General features: G+C 44.3%; 1 protein-coding gene across 1 annotated transcript; it reads right to left on the reverse strand.

Moving 5' to 3' along the window:
• On the reverse strand, window positions 1-25,788 carry LOC310734411 (uncharacterized protein). The gene is made up of 20 exons (XM_083556352.1): window positions 25,584-25,788; window positions 15,077-15,158; window positions 14,877-14,930; window positions 10,646-10,726; window positions 10,440-10,528; window positions 10,181-10,217; window positions 9,999-10,087; window positions 7,410-9,917; window positions 7,239-7,324; window positions 6,516-6,645; window positions 5,986-6,129; window positions 5,776-5,867; window positions 5,203-5,290; window positions 4,332-4,409; window positions 4,126-4,166; window positions 3,909-3,992; window positions 3,364-3,421; window positions 3,144-3,214; window positions 2,951-3,020; window positions 1-481 (listed from the first exon to the last, which is right to left on the reverse strand). The coding sequence occupies exons 1-20, from the start codon at window positions 25,606-25,608 to the stop codon at window positions 387-389; spliced, it is 4,002 nt and encodes a 1,333-aa protein (XP_083412478.1). The 5' UTR covers window positions 25,609-25,788; the 3' UTR covers window positions 1-386.
• Between the last annotated feature and the right edge of the window lie 63 nt (window positions 25,789-25,851).

Here is a 25,851-nt window from a genome sequence, read left to right on the forward strand (position 1 = left end):
CACTTGTCGAGTGTTTTATACTGAAATGTTCGAGGACCATCTTATTTACAAAAACCTTAAAATCGATTCTCTTTTTTATGTGGAGTCAAAGTGACACACTGTAGAGTCAAAAGTTTGTGGACACCCGAGCAGAACATCTCATTCCACATCTAGTTCCAATCTGCTTCGGGGAAGATGTTCCACTAGATTTTAGTGGAGATTCGTTCGGCCACAAAGGTGTTATGCAGGAGTCGCGTGTCCCGATACTTTTGGCCAGACAGTGGATGTAGTGACGAACAAATTAACGAAACTCCACGCAAATAAAGTGCAAGAGAGAAGAGAGGAGAAGAAAGAAAACACAGCAGAAAAAAAAAAAAAAACAACCCCAAAAACCCCACAGATAAACATTATGGTTTATAATGGAGTGGATTTTGGAGCGTGTACATGGAGAGCGAGTCCAGGAGCCAGTTCCGAGTCACCACTGTGGCTTTCTTCTGTAGAGCTGAGAGAGAGAGAGAGAGAGAGAGAGAGAGAGAGAGAGAGAGAAGGGGGGGAATAGTTTTTTACACTTTATATTTTTTTTTACTCTCGTCACTCTCTACATTACAGTGACACAAACTCAATCAGTGTAACATTCATGATCACCTGTATGTACAGCTTATGTAGTGTATATGTACAGTATATGTCTAGTACAAATTATATACTGTTTATGTACTGTATATCCATAGCTTATGTACGTTGTCTGTACTGTGTATGTACAGTGTATGTATGTATGTATATCTTATATACTGTGTATTTATAGCTTATATAATGTGTATGTATAGTGTATGTACTGTGTATGTATGGTGTATGTATGGTCTATGTATATTGCATGTATGGTCTATGTATAGTGTATGTATATTACATGTATGATCTATGTATAGTGTATGTTATGGTCTATGTATAGTGTATGTATATTGCATGTATGGTCTATGTATAGTGTATGTATATTACATGTATGGTCTATGTATAGTGTATGTTATGGTCTATGTATAGTGTATGTATATTGCATGTATGGTCTATGTATAGTGTATGTATATTACATGTATGGTCTATGTATAGTGTATGTACTGTGTATGTATGGTGTATGTATGGTCTATGTATATTGCATGTATGGTCTATGTATAGTGTATGTATATTACATGTATGATCTATGTATAGTGTATGTTATGGTCTATGTATAGTGTATGTATATTGCATGTATGGTCTATGTATAGTGTATGTATATTACATGTATGATCTATGTATAGTGTATGTTATGGTCTATGTATAGTGTATGTATATTGCATGTATGGTCTATGTATAGTGTATGTATATTACATGTATGGTCTATGTATAGTGTATGTTATGGTCTATGTATAGTGTATGTATGGTGCATGTATGGTCTATGAACAGTGTATTTATGATCTATGTATAGTGTATGTTATGGTCTATGTATAGTGTATGTATATTGCATGTATGATCTATGTATAGTGTATGTTATGGTCTATGTATAGTGTATGTATATTGCATGTATGGTCTATGTATAGTGTATGTTATGGTCTATGTATAGTGTATGTATATTACATGTATGGTCTATGTATAGTGTATGTTATGGTCTATGTATAGTGTATGTATGGTGCATGTATGGTCTATGAACAGTGTATTTATGATCTATGTATAGTGTATGTTATGGTCTATGTATAGTGTATGTATATTGCATGTATGGTCTATGTATAGTGTATGTTATGGTCTATGTATAGTGTATGTATATTGCATGTATGGTCTATGTATAGTGTATGTTATGGTCTATGTATAGTGTATGTATATTGCATGTATGGTCTATGTATAGTGTATGTTATGGTCTATGTATAGTGTATGTATGGTGCATGTTTGGTCTATGAACAGTGTATTTATGGTCTATTTATAGTGTTTGTATGGTCATGTATAGTGTATGTATATTGCATGTATGGTCTATGTATAGTGTATGTTATGGTCTATGTATAGTGTATGTATATTACATATATGGTCTATGTATAGTGTATGTTATGGTCTATGTATAGTGTATGTATGGTGCATGTATGGTCTATGAACAGTGTATTTATGGTCTATTTATAGTGTTTGTATGGTCATGTATAGTGTATGTTATGGTCTATGCATGGTGCATGTATTGTCTATGTGTAGTGTATGTTATGGTCTATGTATAGTGTATGTATGGTGCATATATGGTCTATGTTCAGTGTATTTATGGTCTATGAATAGTGTATGTATAGTGTATGTACTGAATATGCATAATGTATGTACTGTGTATGCATTGTCTATGTATTGTGTATGTATAGCTTATATACTATGTATGTACTGCATATGTAAAGTGTATTTATAGCGTATGTAAAGTGTATGTACTGTGTATGTATTAAAGAAGTTCTGGGTTTAAACCCTTGACCTTCTGATCAGTAACCCAAAACCATAAGAGTTGAGCTGCCACTGCCCCCACATAAAGCCTCCACTGCCCCCACATAAAGCCTCCACTGCCCCCACATAAAGCCTCCACTGCCCCCACATAAAGCCTCCACTGCCCCCACATAAAGCCTCCACTGCCCCCCACATAAAGCCTCCACTGCCCCCCACATAAAGCCTCCACTGCCCCCACATAAAGCCTCACATAAAGCCTCCACTGCCCCCACATAAACCCTCCACTGCCCCCACATAAAGCCCCACATAAACCCTCCACTGCCCCCACATAAAGCCCCACATAAAGCCTCAACTGCCCCCACATAAACCCTCCACTGCTCCCACATAAAGCCTCCACTGCCCCCTACTGGCCATTATTATATATAACCTGTATGTATTGTGTATGTACAGTGAATAGATTGTGTGTTTGGGATGGAGTGTGTTCCTGAAAACTTCCTCTGACCTGAGATTTGACGTTGTAAAGTGTACAGGATCTCCTCACCTGTGTAGTAAGACTGAGAGTCATCAGGACCAGGCTGAACCACCACCAGCTGGTAACAGATATCCTGATCCTGATACACACACACACACGCGCACACACACACACACACACACACACACACACAATATATATATACACGTCTGTATAAAAAGTTATAGACTTTGATATAAAGAGAAAGACAAAACAGAGGCACCTTTCTGGAGAACATCAGAGGATCTTTCATAACTGTAGCACCACACTGCTCCACCATCACCGCCATCTGATCTGTAACACGTCGTTCACAAACCGACAATTAACCAGATTAATAAAGTCATCAGAAAATTGCGAAAAAAAACACAAACAAAACCCACCTCCTCAAAAAAGGGGAAGGGGCCTAGAAAAGTTCAAATATAGAACTAAATACACCTTGTTACCTGAGGTCATATCAGTGAAGGAACCTTGGAAGCAGATCTCACACCCTTTCATCAGCAGCTGGAAAACACACACACACACAAACACAGACAATAAAATAATGGGGGGGGGGGGGTTTAGGTTTAGGGGTTTGTGTGTGGGTTTGTGTGTGTGTGTGTGTTTGTGGTTATTAATGTGTTATGGTGGGTAAAGTCTAACTGGTTGATGGCGGGACTGAAGAGAACGAGAGCGCTGGGTGAGGGAACACACTGTGCGTTCATATAATTTCATACAGAAACACACACACACACACACACACACACACACACACACACACACACACACACACACACACACACACACACACACACACACACACACACACACACAAAAAGGTCCGAGAGACACCACAGACGAACGTGAGAACTGATCTCCTTCACTGAAGTTCTCCAGATGTTTCACGGGAGCAGATCAGTGTCAGGTTGTTTTTTTTCAGTAGTGTATCTCTGTGGAGCGATTGAAAAGATTGTGTTTGTACTGCGTTAAACGAATGGAACACGTGACTCACGTTATGATCTGGAGCAGTCCTGGCTTTCCGGGGTCCGTTGTGATCGCGTCCGTTAACGACGTCCCCGCAAACCTCGTACGGAACCTAAGAGACGAGACGGTGCACAATTTATCGTTCAGGATTTCAGAAAAAAAAATGAGAGAAATGCTGAGAGAGAGAGCGAGGGAGAGAGAGAAAGAGAGCGAGAGAAGAGAGAAAGAGAAGAAAGAGAGATTACTTCAGTGAGAAGTTTGCTGTGTTTGAAGCACTCTGAGATCCCTGTCGGAGAGAGAGAAAAAACAGAGGTTTCATCTCACACAAACAGGTCACACTCATGAAATAGGCCACGCCCCTACATACCCAACGGCACAAAGCTGATATTTTAAGAGACGACTGGTGTGTAAACACAGGGTCACGTGTGACGTGAGCAGTGCTGATACTCACACAGGAAGCTCACCATCCACTTCCTGCCTGCGATGCCCTGGAAGTACTTTAACGTTCGCTCACACACCAGGTCTCCATCTTTAAAACAAAAGATGGAGTGAATAAGTAAAAGAGATATGGCTTTACAGAAGAGAGAGAGATGGAGAGAGGGAGGGAAAGAGAGAGAGGGAGAGATATAGACACCTGTATATAAAAATAATCCACCACCATGCTTCACTGTGAGGTGATTAAGAGCTTTCACAACAGGTCAAACTCACATCATGTGATGAATCATGTGACCATTGTGATTGTACACAAGTGCACCAAATGAGCTCAAATCTGAAGTTAATGAGTTAATTGAGCTGGATATTAATTAGGGAGCAAACACATTTGCACAAGTGCCAGGTTATAATGCAAATAAAATGCAACAGACTTCCTGGACACGTTTGCAAATGAAAGGTAAAAATCGACGGCTGCTGATGAAGATGATTGAGCGTGAACATCGCTCACCGCTACTGCATAACTCTCGGCCAATCGGGACGCGCGGGTTTTTTATTCCGTTTGGAAAATAAAATGCGAGCACAGAAGCCGCATTAGCGCACGCTCCAAAAGAAAATCGGCAAAAAAGTGCAGTGTTCTAGAGGAAGACAAGAAAACGTCAAACATCGAAGCTCGGGAGACGGTTGCCATGGTAACGGCGGCACTTAAACGACTTTCTTAATGGCCCTGGTAAATACGCTGCTTCGTTAGGAGTGGCTTTGATCTGAAACAATGCAACACAGGGAAGTAATTAGCAAAGTGTGTGTGTGTGTGTGTGTGAGGGAGGGGGTATAGAGGAAGAGAGACAACAGACACGAAAAATATCACAGGAATACATCACACACACACACACCTGTTTTAATGATGATGTGTGTCGTAGTGGGCGTGACCTGACTGCCAACACCGGCTTTCATCTTTCTCGCTAATTTCTTCACCAGGCCCTACACACACACACACACACACACACACACACACACACACACACACACACACACACACACACACATCATCCTGTAGAACATGTTTTTTTGAACATCTCTCATCCTGGTGATGGAACACAGATACTCACACTCTGTGACATCACTATAATTTACACTGATCAATAAAGCAGTGATTTTGAAATAAATTCATTTCCAGGTGGCACTGAATCCTGGATTCTGATTGGTCAGGAGCTGTAGATTAATTATCATAACGACAATACTTGTTATGGTTTCTATAGTAACCGCTCACTCACAGGGGCATGTATGATGGACGCTTATCTGATAAGAAGTTAAGCAGTATTCACACCCGAACTCCTTCCAGCCAATCACAATCCAGTATTCCTTCACACTGACGAGGTGATGATATGTGAACATCATGGTGCAGATTGTGGATGGGAATGATCTGTACAGGAACATCACAGATGATGAGATGTATAACTCCTGACCTGTTCGTTGGCGCTGAGCCCTGACATCACCATCTCCATTCTTCCTCCACTTCCTGTCCAGCACTCTTTCTTTCCTGAGCGTTCTCCTACACCTGGAAGAGAAAGCGCTCAATACCTCACCATCACCGTACAACAACACAAACATCTCAACAACTGACACATAAATTATATCGGATCATAGCAGACAAAAGGATCTTCTCTGGGCCAAACCTCGTCCTCTCAGCTCGCTCGCATCCTTCTCCACGTTCACCTCCACAGCTAAACCCTCAGCACGCTGACCTCCAACCTCTGACCGCTCAGAAGCTTGTCTTCCACTCTTACAGCCTCGCTGACTTCTCATTCTGCCTCGCTGTCCTGCAGGTCACCACACACACACACACACACACACACACACACACACACACACACACACACACACACACACACACACACACACACACACACACACACACACACACACACACACACACACACACACACACACACACACAAACATCATCCTGTAGAACATGTTTTTTTGAACATCTCTCATCCTGGTGATGGAACTCAGATAACTGCATAAAAGGATCCTGCTAAAGTTCTGAAAACATTCCTAAATTTCAGTTCCAGCAATCACGTTCAGTTCCTGAATTGGTTCCTGTTGAGGAACATGCAAACACTATTATTAATAAATTAATGAAAGTTAGTTAGGTTCCTGGATGGAGCCCCCCAGGAGCTTGGATGGGTTTGACGGTGGGTACCTGATTGCCCGTCATCGTCCTCCATCTTAATTTTATCGCCAGAGTCTCCGTCTTTCTTCTGGAGAGCGTCAGACACCAGAGCCATCATTCTCTCCAGCCTGTGCAGCTCCTGCTGCATCTCTTCTCTCTGCTGCAGATGGAACCCACATGATGTTCAATTAACACTGAACAGTTTCTGACAAATCACTTTGATTTTCACTGCCAGCATCAATACAGCACTCCGTTTCATTTCACACTGAGAAGCTCAGTCTGTTACTGTGGACTTTACTGACATCATCATCATCCTCACCATCTTTACAGTTATTACCATCACCATCCTCATCAACATCCTCACTGTCATTACCATCATCACCATCTTTACAGTCATCACCATCCTCATCACCATCACCATCCTCAGTCATTACCAAACTCGTCATCATCATTCTTATCACCACAACTACCCTTACCAAGTGCAATCATCATCCCAATCATCATCAACCTCATCATCTCAATCTTTACCATCCTCACCATCATCATCATCATTATTCCTGCTGCTTTCTTAGACAGCAGTGTGGACCATAGAGTTGCTGTATCTCGTGTATCTGCTGCCACCTTCTGGCCATCAGTGCTCTTTATCTGCACCTTTTATTCTAGATCCCATACATCATAACCCTACACTGTATATTCAAACAACTTTCTCCAAATCAGCGAACGTTTAAAAAAAATAAATAAACCCGCCCTCACCTGGGTGTTAATGATCTCACTGGAGAACTGAGAAGACTCGCCGGAGATCTCAGTATTTCCACAAACACCATGGTCAGCTTCATCACCTGACAGTGAAGAAAAGGACCTTCAGAAAAAAGCATCTTCATGTAGTTGCTTGTTTATATTACAAGTATAAATAAAGATCCTCACATTGCCGTGGTGTCCCAAAAAGGTCCACAGATCCTTGGCTAGACGTCATCCAGTCATCTCTGCAAGGTGGATCAGGAGCTCCATCCTGGACACCATTCGAGTTTAGATCTTGTAGAGATCCGGGTTTCTGATACGGAGCGATGCACTGACTTGGACTTGACTGAGCTTCTGGTTCACTGTGAGAGCGGCTTTCCTGACTTCCAGGACCTAAACCAGGCTTTGGGTTTGGTTCTTCAGCTTGGATCTTCACCGGATCATCAGAAGGTGGTCGGTGAGATTTAAGTAACTGGGCTAATGGGGGCAAGTCGTCGTTCTCAACACTGGATTCCGAGTCTGAAGACTCCAGTCTCTGGGCTTTTCTCTTCCTACAGACACGTGGCTGAGAGGGAATTTCACCTTCATCCATCTCATCCAGGTTCTCATTGGTTGCAGGTTTCATGACCAAAACTTCGGGTATCAGACCATCAGGGGTGACTGAGGACTCCAAGTTGTTACTCAGAATTTCCGAGGATCTTCCCAACGAGATGCTGGAAATTTGGTTGCCTTGTATTTCTGGAGATGAGGTCTTCCTGCGAGAGCCTCGTGGTTCCTCCTGGGTCGTGCTTGCGGAGAAAAGTTGGACCGAATTTCCGAGCTCACTATTCAAAGGAGGCCTGGAATCTTGAACCTTCTCAGAATGCTCACTGGCACCTAATGTTTTGACAGAATTGTCCATTTTGGTGTCTTCTGGAAGACGGGGAACATCAGCCGACGTTACCTGAAGCAAACTGACGCTCAGAACATCTGCAGCACCGTTTTGAGCTGTCGGAGACGATACCTCCCGAGGTGCTATCTCACAAGCATTTGGGGCGAGACCGTGATCAGGGTCCACAGAGTTAGGTGGTATCTCAGCATGATCTATGTTCTCCTGCTGGTCTTCCTCTGAAATCTGAGTGAGAAATTTCTCCTGGGCTCTGGAGTGTGAGGGACTACCCAGATAGAAGGATTTCCTCTTAGTGGTCTTGAAGGTCTTCATAAGTTGCTCCGTGTCGAGTTCACTATCATTGGTGTCGTCTTCTTGCTCTGGATCACCAGGTGGAAACGTTTTGGAAGATGGTGATTCCTGACATTTCTGCGGTAAAGATTCAGGAACAGGACCTGCTTCAAATTCTGCAACTCTGAGAGAATGAGCGACGACGTTCTCGTCCTGATCCACCGTGTCTGGGACGAGGGAAACGTCTTCAGCTACGTTCTCCTGAGATGGACACTTGATGGATGGATCCTCGCTTGACTGCACGGCTTCGATGTTTTCAAGGTCGTTGTTGTAAACACAACCATTTCTCCTCACAGAACTTTCTGCTTCAGCATTCGGCCCATGCGGGTTCGGAGGTGGATTGTTCTCGGGTCCTTCATCACATTTAAGGAGACCTGGTTTCACTCGTCGTCTGCTCGGAGGACCTTGGACTTCTGCAGTGAACTCCTGCAGCCTTGCGCTCCGTCTGGTTTTCCGAGCGTCAGGAGACTTCGGATCCGCACTACTAGGATAACTTTCGATATCAACTTCAGTCTCGATGACTTTGGGATTATGTGGAACCTTCTCCATCAGGTCAAGATCCTCAGATCCAGCACGGATTAGATCGAGGGCGCATTTGGTGTCCTCTTTAGTAGCGTCTCGGCTGCTCCTAGTGACCCGTCTCTTCCCATCTTTCTTCTTGTCTGCGTTTTCTTTCTCTGTCAAATCACGGTCCACTTTCCAGACATCCTGCACCTTAGATCTTCTCCGTGGTTTCTTCAAGGGGACCTCAAATGCTGGACTTTCTTCCATATTTTCACTCTGCACCACAGGTTCCTCCTGGTCTGAAGAACTTAACGGCTTTTCTTCTTTCTTTGTTATATCAGGTTCCTCTTGCTGATCTCCGTCTTCTTTATCTCCATTCGACGTCCTCCTGATAAAATCCGCTGGAGTGGATTTACGGCTTGACCTCCTTTTAGGCGTGAGGATCTCTCGTTCTGGAGAAAACCCTCTGGTGACGTTGAGGGTCTTGGAGACCCTGCGCTCGCGTTTATACACCGCACCAAACACTCGTTCCTCCAGACCTCGACAAGAAGCTTCTCTTAAAGGACTCGCCATGGCGACATCGTGGATCTCCGTGGACGCGCGTGAAGCCGTGCTCCCTTCTTCAGCGTCGCGCTCTGGGAAACCCGGACGATCTCCTGCCACGTTGCTTTCGTCTGCAGTCGGAGAAATCTTCAGCAGCCACTCGGACACTTTCTGCACGCTTTTCTTCTGTCTTTGATCTGGAATTCTGTCCGGCTCCAGACCGAGACGTTTGGATCTCCTGAGAGAGGGTTTCACGTCACCGGGAGCCTCCTCCGTCTCCACACCTGCTGAATCAGCACCTCGTATTCTCAGTGGAGCACCTGCAGGTTTTTGTGCTGAATCGGCAGGACTGGTGTGTGAGGAGAGTTGGTGTGGGGCGTCGGCACTCGAATCCTCCAAACACATGAGTTTTGCAAAAGCGTCTTTAGCTGTAATGAAGTTCAAACCATCAGAAAACTGCTGAAAACTTCACGGTGTAAAACTCACCAGGCGCTTTAGACTCGTCTCACCTGCAGCCGAGGAGGACGGAGTCGCTTCCTTCTCCGTCTCTGAGGTGTTTCCTCCGCTGCCCTGCTGATCCCTCGACTCCGTCTCCACGCTAACGCAACAAAACAAACACACAAGTATCACTGAACCTCAGTGCCATGAAACGCCGCTCGGATATAAACAGCAGTGACCGTGCGACTCTCACCTAGTGCTCCGTCTCCTCTGGGGGAAACCAGTGAAATCTAGGACCCCGCACACACACACACACACACACACACACACACACACACACACACACACACACACACACACACACACACACACACACACACACACACACACACACACACACACACACACACACACACACACACACACACACGTTTGTTTAACACTTTGTATAAATGTAACACTATTTTGGACGTTTGTTTAACACTATGTATAAATGTAATAGAAACACCTACAGTTTGTTCCTGTGTCATATTCATAAGACTGAACCAAATTCCGCAGACCTTCTACCAGTTTCTGGAAGCCTGGACTTTCCTGCAGACTCCTGGTAGATGTTTTAAACACACACACACACACACACACACACACACACACACACAAGTTGGTAAGAGGATTTATGTATATATTATAAATATTATTAATATGATACAATACAATACACCTCTTAGTGACTTTGGTCTTGCAGACGGGACAGCTCGCCTCTTTTCTCTTACTTCTCTCGAGCAGCTTCGCCATGCAGAACCTGAACATGTTTATCACAATCACTCACTCTAATCACTCACTCTCATCACTCACTCTCATCACTCACTCTCATCACTCACTCTCATCACTCACTCTCATCACTCACTCTCATCACTCACTCTCATCACTCACTCTCATCACTCACTCTCATCACTCACTCTCATCACTCACTCTCATCACTCACTCACACTCTCATCACTCACTCACACTCTCATCACTCACTCACACTCTCATCACTCACTCACACTCTCATCACTCACTCACACTCTCATCACTCACTCACACTCTCATCAATCACTCACACTCTAATCAATCACTCTCACTCTAATCAATCACTCTCACTCTAATCAATCACTCTCATCACTCACTCACACTCATCACTCACTCACACTCTCATCACTCACTCACACTCTCATCACTCACTCACACTCTCATCACTCACTCACACTCTCATCACTCACTCACACTCTCATCACTCACTCACACTCTCATCACTCACTCACACTCTCATCACTCACTCACACTCTCATCACTCACTCACACTCTCATCACTCACTCACACTCTCATCACTCACTCACACTCTCATCACTCACTCACACTCTCATCACTCACTCACACTCTAATCAATCACTCACACTCTAATCAATCACTCACACTCTAATCAATCACTCACACTCTAATCAATCACTCACACTCTAATCAATCACTCACACTCTAATCAATCACTCACACTCTAATCTGAGATCTCAAAACTCTGGGCTTCTAGTAGTTCCTAGAATAGCAAAGTCCACTAAAGGCGGTAGAGCATTTTCACATTTAGCTCCTAAACTCTGGAATAGTCTTCCTGACAGTGTTCGGGGTTCAGATACACTCTCCCAGTTTAAGTGTAGATTAAAAACATATCTTTTTAGCAAAGCCTACACATAACACACATCACACACATCACATCACAACCTTGTGCTCCAGAACATCTGATCACATGCACATTATCAACTTGTGCTGTTAATATCATGAACAGCAGCTACGCTAATTCCTCTCCACTGCTTCTCTTTCTCTCCCCATCCCGAGACACCCTGAGGTTCCTCCGGCTCCAGTCACGTCCCACCTCGTGATGATTACGGACCTTTAAAGAAGTAGATGCCGAACTCGCAAACATCTCGAACCATCTAGAGACGTACCAGTGCCATTTGGATCCCGCTACATGTGTGGAGTTTGACATTGGACCTCCTGGAGTGTTTAAAGGCTCTGGCATGGAGAAGCTGATGCTGGATCTGTGATGATCACAAATGCTGAGCTTATAAAACTAGGAGCTACTGACCATATAGACTGTATAAGACTGCAGAAAGAACATCACTTATAATCTTATACTCCAGTGCTCATGTTAGTTCTCACTCTCCAGTGTTCTGTATTGTTGAAAGATTTATGATCAAACTCTTGATGTCACCCAAATGAGGATGGGTTCCCCTTTTGAGTCTGGTTCCTCTCAAGGTTTCTTCCTCATAACATAAGGGAGTTTTTCCTTGCCACAGTCACCATGGCTGCTCATCAGGGACAAATTCACACCATTCACCTTCACTGTTGATTTGTGTAAAGCTGCTTTGAGACAATGTCTGTTGTGAAAAGCGCAATAGAAATAAACTTGACTTAATCAATCACTCACACTCATCAATCAATCACACTTATCAATCACTATAATCAATCACACTCTAATCAATTAATCACTCACACTCATCAATCAATCACTCACACTCATCACTCACTCACTCACACTCTCATCACTCACTCACTCACACTCTCATCACTCACTCACTCACACTCTCATCACTCACTCACTCACACTCTCATCACTCACTCACTCACACTCTCATCACTCACTCACTCACACTCTCATCACTCACTCACTCACACTCTCATCACTCACTCACTCACACTCTCATCACTCACTCACTCACACTCTCATCACTCACTCACTCACACTCTCATCACTCACTCACTCACACTCTCATCACTCACTCACTCACACTCTCATCACTCACTCACTCACACTCTCATCACTCACTCACTCACACTCTCATCACTCACTCACTCACACTCTCATCACTCACTCACTCACACTCTCATCACTCACTCACTCACACTCTCATCAATCACTCACTCACACTCTCATCAATCACTCACTCACACTCTCATCAATCACTCACTCACACTCTCATCACTCACTCACTCACACTCTCATCACTCACTCACTCACACTCTCATCACTCACTCACTCACACTCTCATCACTCACTCACTCACACTCTCATCACTCACTCACTCACACTCTCATCACTCACTCACTCACACTCTCATCACTCACTCACTCACACTCTCATCACTCACTCACTCACACTCTCATCACTCACTCACTCACACTCTCATCACTCACTCACTCACACTCTCATCACTCACTCACTCACACTCTCATCACTCACTCACTCACACTCTCATCACTCACTCACTCACACTCTCATCACTCACTCACTCACACTCTCATCACTCACTCACTCACACTCTCATCACTCACTCACTCACACTCTCATCACTCACTCACTCACACTCTCATCACTCACTCACTCACACTCTCATCACTCACTCACTCACACTCATCACTCACTCACTCACACTCTCATCACTCACTCACTCACACTCTCATCACTCACTCACTCACACTCTCATCACTCACTCACTCACACCCTCATCACTCACTCACTCACACCCTCATCACTCACTCACTCACACCCTCATCACTCACTCACTCACACTCTCATCACTCACTCACTCACACTCTCATCACTCACTCACTCACACTCTCATCAATCACTCACTCACACTCTCATCACTCACTCACTCACACTCTCATCACTCACTCACTCACACCCTCATCACTCACTCACTCACACCCTCATCACTCACTCACTCACACCCTCATCACTCACTCACTCACACCCTCATCACTCACTCACTCACACCCTCATCACTCACTCACTCACACCCTCATCACTCACTCACTCACACCCTCATCACTCACTCACTCACACCCTCATCACTCACTCACTCACACCCTCATCACTCACTCACTCACACCCTCATCACTCACTCACTCACACCCTCATCACTCACTCACTCACACCCTCATCACTCACTCACTCACACCCTCATCACTCACTCACTCACACCCTCATCACTCACTCACTCACACCCTCATCACTCACTCACTCACACTCTCATCACTCACTCACTCACACCCTCATCACTCACTCACTCACACCCTCATCACTCACTCACTCACACCCTCATCACTCACTCACTCACACCCTCATCACTCACTCACTCACACTCTCATCAATCACTCACTCACACTCTCATCAATCACTCACTCACACTCTCATCACTCACTCACTCACACTCTCATCAATCACTCACTCACACTCTCATCAATCACTCACTCACACTCTCATCACTCACTCACTCACACTCTCATCAATCACTCACTCACACTCTCATCACTCACTCACTCACACTCTCATCACTCACTCACTCACACTCTCATCACTCACTCACTCACACTCTCATCACTCACTCACTCACACTCTCATCACTCACTCACTCACACTCTCATCACTCACTCACTCACACTCTCATCACTCACACTCTAATCACTCAATCACACTCAGCAATAAATAATACACAATGTTATTTATTAATTGTGCTTAAATACTAATTTAATGATTTAGAAATGGACATTCAGGCGTCTACTGTCGGGTTTATCTTCATCAGCATAATAATAATAATAATAATGAGTAGAAGAAGAAACGTAAAACAATTAAATAAAGAAAAAAACAAATGTAGTGTTATATTACACACTGATCATTTAGGGGTAAAATTAAACTCTCAGTCAGTTCACGTTTATTGAAAGGTCAATAAAATTTGTTGATAAAATAAATGTAGGAAGAAAATCAGAATTATTAGTAAATAAGTAAATTAAACTCTAATTCTGCAGATGATATATGAAATAAATAAACTACAGTAATGATCTCATTATAACTAATATTTTAATGAATAAATAGAAAGAAAGAAATGTGTAAAAAAAAAAAAAAAACGAGTCGTACCTGCAGAACTGATGGTCACAGCGGGTCGAGACGGGTTCACTCATCAGGTCCAAGCTGTCAGACACAAGGAGAACATGCAATAAAACACAAGCAGAACCTCAGGTTTCCCCAGGGGTTCAACTCCACCCACCCACCCACAGACACACACACACACACACACACACACACACACACACACACACACACCACTATAGACTCACCATATGGGACACTGCAGGTTCTCCCAGATCACAGCGATGCCTCTCTTCACGTCCTCTGCCTTCACCGCACACATCGTCACGTCTAAGACACGTTACATGTGGCACGTTACTAACGTGTAAGAAATGCAGTAGTAGTACACACCTGTACACAACCATACACCACTCTATACACACCTGTAAACCACCTTACACACCTGTACACCACTCTATACACACCTGTACACCAATATACACACCTGTACACCACCATACACCACTCTATACACACCTGTACACCAATATACACACCTGTACACCACCATACACCACTCTATACACACCTGTACACCACCATACACCACTCTATACACACCTGTACACCACTATATACACACCTGTACACCACTCTATACACACCTGTACACCACCATACACCACTCTATACACACCTGTACACCACCATACACCACTCTATACACACCTGTACACCACCATACACCACTCTATACACACCTGTACACCACCATACACCACTCTATACACACCTGTACACCACCATACACCACTCTATACACACCTGTACACCACTCTATACACACCTGTACACCACTCTATACACACCTGTACACCACTCTATACACCACTCTATACACACCTGTACACCACCATACACCACTCTATACACACCTGTACACCACCATACACCACTCTATACACACCTGTACACAACCATACACCACTCTATACACACCTGTACACCACCATACACCACTCTATACACACCTGTACACAACCATACACCACTCTATACACACCTGTACACCACCTTACACACCTGTACACCACGCTATACACACCTGTACACCACTTTATACACACCTGTACACCACTCTATACACACCTGTACACCACCATACACCACTCTATACACACCTGTACACCACCATACACCACTCTATACACACCTGTACACAACCATACACCACTCTATACACACCTGTACACCACCATACACCACTCTATACACACCTGTACACAACCATACACCACTCTATACACACCTGTAAACCACCTTACACACCTGTACACCACTCTATACACACCTGTACACCACTCTATACACACCTGTACACCACCATACACCACTCTATACACACCTGTACACCACCATACACCACTCTATACACACCTGTACACCACCATACACCACTCTATACACACCTGTACACCACTCTATACACACCTGTAAACCACTCTATACACACCTGTACACCACCATACAACACTCTATACACACCTGTACACCACCTTACACCACTCTATACACACCTGTACACCACCATACACCACTCTATACACACCTGTACACCACTCTATACACACCTGTACACCACCATACACCACTCTATACACACCTGTACACCACCATACACCACTCTATACACACCTGTACACCACCATACACCACTCTATACACACCTGTACACCACCATACACCACTCTATACACACCTGTACACCACCATACACCACTCTATACACACCTGTACACCACCTTACACCACCATACACACCTGTACACCACCTTACACCACTCTATACACACCTGTACACCACCATACACACCTGTACACCACTCTATACACACCTGTACACCACCTGTACACCACTCTATACACACCTGTACACCACTCTATACACACCTGTACACCACTCTATACACACCTGTACACCACTCTATACACACCTGTACACCACTCTATACACACCTGTACACCACTCTATACACACCTGTACACCACTCTATACACACCTGTACACCACTCTATACACACCTGTACACCACTCTATACACACCTGTACACCACTCTATACACACCTGTACACCACTCTATACACACCTGTACACCACTCTATACACACCTGTACACCACTCTATACACACCTGTACACCACTCTATACACCACTCTATACACACCTGTACACCACCAAACACCACTCTATACACACCTGTACACCACCAAACACCACTCTATACACACCTGTACACCACCATACACCACTCTATACACACCTGTACACCACCATACACACCTGTACACCACCATACACACCTGTACACCACCATACACCACTCTATACACACCTGTACACCACTCTATACACCACTCTATACACACCTGTACACCACCATACACACCTGTACACCACCTTACACCACTCTATACACACCTGTACACCACCATACACACCTGTACACCACTCTATACACACCTGTACACCACCTGTACACCACTCTATACACACCTGTACACCACTCTATACACACCTGTACACCACTCTATACACACCTGTACACCACTCTATACACACCTGTACACCACTCTATACACACCTGTACACCACTCTATACACACCTGTACACCACTCTATACACACCTGTACACCACTCTATGCACACCTGTAAACCACTCTATACACACCTGTACACCACTCTATACACACCTGTACACCACTCTATACACACCTGTACAACACTCTATACACACCTGTACACCACTCTATACACACCTGTACACCACTCTATACACACCTGTACACCACTCTATACACACCTGTACACCACTCTATACACCACTCTATACACACCTGTACACCACCAAACACCACTCTATACACACCTGTACACCACCAAACACCACTCTATACACACCTGTACACCACCATACACACCTGTACACCACCATACACCACTCTATACACACCTGTACACCACTCTATACACCACTCTATACACACCTGTACACCACTCTACACACCTGTACATCACCATACACCACTCTATACACACCTGTACACCACCATACACCACTCTATACACACCTGTACACCACTCTATACACCACTCTATACACACCTGTACACCACTCTACACACCTGTACATCACCATACACCACTCTATACACACCTGTACACCACCATACACCACTCTATACACACCTGTACACCACTCTATACACACCTGTACACCACTCTATACACACCTGTACATCACCATACACCACTCTATACACACCTGTACACCACTCTATACACACCTGTACATCACCATACACCACTCTATACACACCTGTACACCACTCTATACACACCTGTACACCACTATATACACACCTGTACACCACTATATACACACCTGTACACCACCTTACACCACTCTATACACACCTGTACACCACTCTATACACACCTGTACACCACTCTATACACACCTGTACACCACCATACACCACTCTATACACACCTGTACACCACCATACACCACTCTATACACACCTGTACACCACTCTATACACACCTGTACACCACTCTATACACACCTGTACACCACTCTATACACACCTGTACACCACTATATACACACCTGTACACCACTATATACACACCTGTACACCACCATACACCACTCTATACACACCTGTACACCACCATACACCACTCTATACACACCTGTACACCACTCTATACACACCTGTACACCACTCTATACACACCTGTACATCACCATACACCACTCTATACACACCTGTACACCACTCTATACACACCTGTACATCACCATACACCACTCTATACACACCTGTACACCACTATATACACACCTGTACACCACTATATACACACCTGTACACCACCTTACACCACTCTATACACACCTGTACACCACTCTATACACACCTGTACACCACTCTATACACACCTGTACACCACCATACACCACTCTATACACACCTGTACACCACCATACACCACTCTATACACACCTGTACACCACTCTATACACACCTGTACACCACTCTATACACACCTGTACACCACTCTATACACACCTGTACACCACTCTATACACACCTGTACACCACTCTATACACACCTGTACACCACTATATACACACCTGTACACCACCATACACCACTCTATACACACCTGTACACCACCTTACACCACTCTATACACACCTGTACACCACTCTATACACACCTGTACACCACTCTATACACACCTGTACACCACTCTATACACACCTGTACACCACTCTATACACCACTCTATACACACCTGTACACCACCATACACCACTCTATACACACCTGTACACCACCATACACCACTATATACACACCTGTAAGCCACTATATACACACCTGTACACCACCTTACACCACTCTATACACACCTGTACACCACTCTATACACACCTGTACACCACTCTATACACACCTGTACACCACCATACACCACTCTATACACACCTGTACACCACTCTATACACCACTCTATACACACCTGTACACCACTCTATACACCACTCTATACACACCTGTACACCACCATACACCACTCTATACACACCTGTACACCACTCTATACACCACTCTATACACACCTGTACACCACTCTATACACCACTCTATACACACCTGTACACCACTCTATACACCACTCTATACACACCTGTACACCACTCTATACACACCTGTACATCACCATACACCACTCTATACACACCTGTACACCACTCTATACACACCTGTACACCACTCTATACACACCTGTACACCACTCTATACACACCTGTACATCACCATACACCACTCTATACACACCTGTACACCACTATATTCACACCTGTACACCACTATATACACACCTGTACACCACCTGTACACCACTCTATACACACCTGTACACCACTCTATACACACCTGTACACCACTCTATACACACCTGTACATCACCATACACCACTCTATACACACCTGTACACCACCATACACCACTCTATACACACCTGTACACCACTCTATACACACCTGTACACCACTATATACACACCTGTACACCACTATATACACACCTGTACACCACTATATACACACCTGTACACCACTATATACACACCTGTACACCACCATACACCACTCTATACACACCTGTACACCACTCTATACACACCTGTACACCACTCTATACACACCTGTACACCACTCTATACACACCTGTACACCACCATACACCACTCTATACACACCTGTACACCACCATACACCACTATATACACACCTGTACACCACTATATACACACCTGTACACCACCTTACACCACTCTATACACACCTGTACACCACTCTATACACACCTGTACACCACTCTATACACACCTGTACACCACTCTATACACACCTGTACACCACCATACACCACTCTATACGCACCTGTACACCACTCTATACACACCTGTACACCACCATACACCACTCTATACACACCTGTACACCACCATACACCACTCTATACACACCTGTACACCACTCTATACACACCTGTACACCACTCTATACACACCTGTACACCACTCTATACACACCTGTACATCACCATACACCACTCTATACACACCTGTACACCACTATATACACACCTGTACACCACTATATACACACCTGTACACCACCTTACACCACTCTATACACACCTGTACACCACTCTATACACACCTGTACACCACTCTATACACACCTGTACACCACCATACACCACTCTATACACACCTGTACATCACCATACACCACTCTATACACACCTGTACACCACCATACACCACTCTATACACACCTGTACACCACTATATACACACCTGTACACCACTATATACACACCTGTACACCACTCTATACACACCTGTACACCACCATACACCACTCTATACACACCTGTACACCACCTGTACACCACTCTATACACACCTGTACACCACTCTATACACACCTGTACACCACTCTATACACACCTGTACACCACTCTATACACACCTGTACACCACTCTATACACACCTGTACACCACTCTATACACACCTGTACACCACCATACACCACTCTATACACACCTGTACACCACCATACACCACTCTATACACACCTGTACACCACCATACACCACTCTATACACACCTGTACACCACTCTATACACACCTGTACACCACCATACACCACTCTATACACACCTGTACACCACCATACACCACTCTATACACACCTGTACACCACTCTATACACACCTGTACACCACTCTATACACACCTGTACACCACTCTATACACACCTGTACACCACCTTACACCACTCTATACACACCTGTACACCACTCTATACACACCTGTACACCACCATACACCACTCTATACACACCTGTACATCACCATACACCACTCTATACACACCTGTACACCACCATACACCACTCTATACACACCTGTACACCACTATATACACACCTGTACACCACTATATACACACCTGTACACCACTATATACACACCTGTACACCACTATATACACACCTGTACACCACCATACACCACTCTATACACACCTGTACACCACCTTACACCACTCTATACACACCTGTACACCACCATACACCACTATATACACACCTGTACACCACTATATACACACCTGTACACCACTATATACACACCTGTACACCACTATATACACACCTGTACACCACCATACACCACTCTATACACACCTGTACACCACCTTACACCACTCTATACACACCTGTACACCACTCTATACACACCTGTACACCACCATACACCACTCTATACACACCTGTACACCACCATACACCACTCTATACACACCTGTACACCACCATACACACCTGTACACCGGTCTATACACACCTTTACACCACCATACACCACTCTATACACACCTGTACACCACTCTATACACACCTGCACTTATAAAGCACTAAATGGTTTGGCTCCCATGTATCTATCCAGTCTTTTAACACGCTACAATCCGTCACGCTCCCTGAGATCTCAAAACTCTGGGCTTCTAGTAGTTCCTAGAATAGCAAAGTCCACTAAAGGCGGTAGAGCATTTTCACATTTAGCTCCTAAACTCTGGAATAGTCTTCCTGACAGTGTTCGGGGTTCAGATACACTCTCCCAGTTTAAGTGTAGATTAAAAACATATCTTTTTAGCAAAGCCTACACATAACACACATCACACACATCACATCACAACCTTGTGCTCCAGAATATATGATCACATGCACATTATCAACTTGTGCTGTTAATATCATGAACAGCAGCTACGCTAATTCCTCTCCACTGCTTCTCTTTCTCTCCCCATCCCGAGGCATCCTGAGGTTTGGCCAGCTCCAGTCACGTCCCACCTCGTGAAGATTATGGACCTATGGATGATCATGGAGAAGTAGATGCCGAGTGTTTAAAGGCCCTGGCATGGAGAAGCTGATGCTGGATCTATGATGATCACAAATTGTTCTGTATTGTTGAAAGATTTATGACCAAACTCTTGATGTCACCCATATGAGGATGGGTTCCCCTTTGAGTCTGGTTCCTCTCAAGGTTTCTTCCTCATATCATCTAAGGGAGTTTTTCCTTGCCACTGTCGCCACGGCTGCTCATCAGGGACAAACGCACACCATTCACCTTCACTGTTGTTTTCTGTAAAGCTGCTTTGAGACAATGTCTGTTGTGAAAAGCGCTATACAAATAAACTTGACTTGACTTGACTTGCACACCAGTCGATACACACCTGTACACCAGTCTATACACCACTCTATACACACCTGTACACCACCATACACCACTCTATACACACCTGTACACCACTTTATACACCACTATACACCAGTCTATACACACCTGTACACCACCATACACCACTCTATACACACCTGTACACCACTCTATACACACCTGTACACCACCATACACCACTCTATACACACCTGTACACCACTCTATACACACCTGTACACCACCATACACCACTCTATACACACCTGTACACCACTCTATACACACCTGTACACCACCATACACCACTCTATACACACCTGTACACCACTTTATACACCAGTCTATACACACCTGTACACCACCATACACCACTCTATACACACCTGTACACCACTCTATACACACCTGTACACCACCATACACCACTCTATACACACCTGTACACCACTCTATACACACCTGTACACCACCATACACCACTCTATACACACCTGTACACCACTTTATACACCACTCTATACACACCTGTACACCACTCTATACACACCTGTACACCACTCTATACACACCTGTACACCACTCTATACACACCTGTACACCACCATACACCACTCTATACACACCTGTACACCACTCTATACACACCTGTACACCACTCTATACACACCTGTACACCACTCTATACACACCTGTACACCACTCTATACACCACTCTATACACACCTCTATACACACCTTTATACACACCTTTATACACCACTCTATACACCACTCTATACACCACTCTATACACCACTCTATACACCACTCTATACACCACTCTATACACCACTCTATACACCACTCTATACACCACTCTATACACCACTCTATACACCACTCTGTACACCACCATACACCACTCTATACACACCTGTACACCACTTTATACACCACTATACACCAGTCTATACACACCTGTACACCACCATACACCACTCTATACACACCTGTACACCACTCTATACACACCTGTACACCACCATACACTACTCTATACACACCTGTACACCACTCTATACACACCTGTACACCACCATACACCACTCTATACACACCTGTACACCACTCTATACACACCTGTACACCACCATACACCACTCTATACACACCTGTACACCACTTTATACACCAGTCTATACACACCTGTACACCACCATACACCACTCTATACACACCTGTACACCACTCTATACACACCTGTACACCACTCTATACACACCTGTACACCACCATACACCACTCTATACACACCTGTACACCACTCTATACACACCTGTACACCACTCTATACACACCTGTACACCACTCTATACACACCTGTACACCACTCTATACACACCTGTACACCACTCTATACACACCTGTACACCACTCTATACACACCTGTACACCACTCTATACACACCTGTACACCACTCTATACACCACTCTATACACACCTCTATACACACCTTTATACACACCTTTATACACCACTCTATACACCACTCTATACACCACTCTATACACCACTCTATACACCACTCTATACACCACTCTATACACACCTCTATACACACCTCTATACACACCTCTATACACACCTCTATACACACCTCTATACACACCTCTATACACACCTGTACACCACTCTATACACACCTGTACACCACTCTATACACACCTGTACACCACTCTATACACACCTGTACACCACTCTATACACACCTGTACACCACTCTATACACACCTGTACACCACTCTATACACACCTGTACACCACTCTATACACACCTGTACACCACTCTATACACACCTGTACACCACTCTATACACACCTGTACACCACTCTATACACACCTGTACACCACTCTATACACACCTGTACACCACTCTATACACCACTCTATACACACCTGTACACCACTCTATACACCACTCTATACACACCTGTACACCACTCTATACACCACTCTATACACACCTGTACACTACTCTATACACCACTCTATACACACCTGTACACTACTCTATACACCACTCTATACACACCTGTACACTACTCTGTACACCACTCTATACACACCTGTACACTACTCTGTACACCACTCTATACACACCTGTACACCACTCTGTACACCACTCTATACACCACTCTATACACACCTGTACACCACTCTATACACCACTCTATACACCACTCTATACACACCTGTACACCACTCTATACACACCTGTACACCACTCTATACACCACTCTATACACACCTGTACACCACTCTATACACACCTGTACACTACTCTATACACACCTGTACACCACTCTATACACACCTGTACACCACTCTATACACACCTGTACACTACTCTATACACACCTGTACACTACTCTATACACACCTGTACACCACTCTATACACACCTGTACACCACTATATACACCACTCTATACACACCTGTACACCACTCTATACACACCTGTACCCCACTCTATACACACCTGTACACTACTCTATACACCACTCTATACACCACTCTATACACACCTGTACACCACTCTATACACCACTCTATACACCACTCTATACACCACTCTATACACCACTCTATACACACCTGTACACTACTCTATACACTACTCTATACACACCTGTACACCACTCTATACACTAACATTCAGCAAATCTGCTCAAATAATCAGGTATTAGTTAAAACCGTATCCTAAACGCAGCACTGCTCCCTACATAAACACACTACCTGTGTTAACAGTGGCAGCGCTCTGTGCCCTACTTAGTGCACTAGTCATCAACTACGTATCCGTTTTTGAAACAGCCCACACAGTTTCCCACAGTTGGTTTACCACAGGTCAGTGTTTTACCCGAGGTGTCCTGAGCAGCGATCATCCCCTGCAGTTTATCTCCTGCTAAACGACAATATCGTACTGTAATAATAAAAAAAAAAGGATAAAAAAAAACTGAAAACGACTCGAGGTCGCGTAGCCGCTAACAGCTAACAGCAAACAACCGGAAACCTTCGTGTTTGTGTTTTCCCGCTACTCTGTCTGTCACGTGACCGGCTAAGGCGCGTTGCGCTTCTTACTAACACGATTTTATTATTTTTTTTTACCGTGATTTTTTTCCGAGAAA

This window comes from Silurus aristotelis (assembly GCF_946808225.1).
Source record: "Silurus aristotelis genome assembly, chromosome: 12".
Lineage (NCBI taxonomy): Eukaryota > Metazoa > Chordata > Actinopteri > Siluriformes > Siluridae > Silurus > Silurus aristotelis.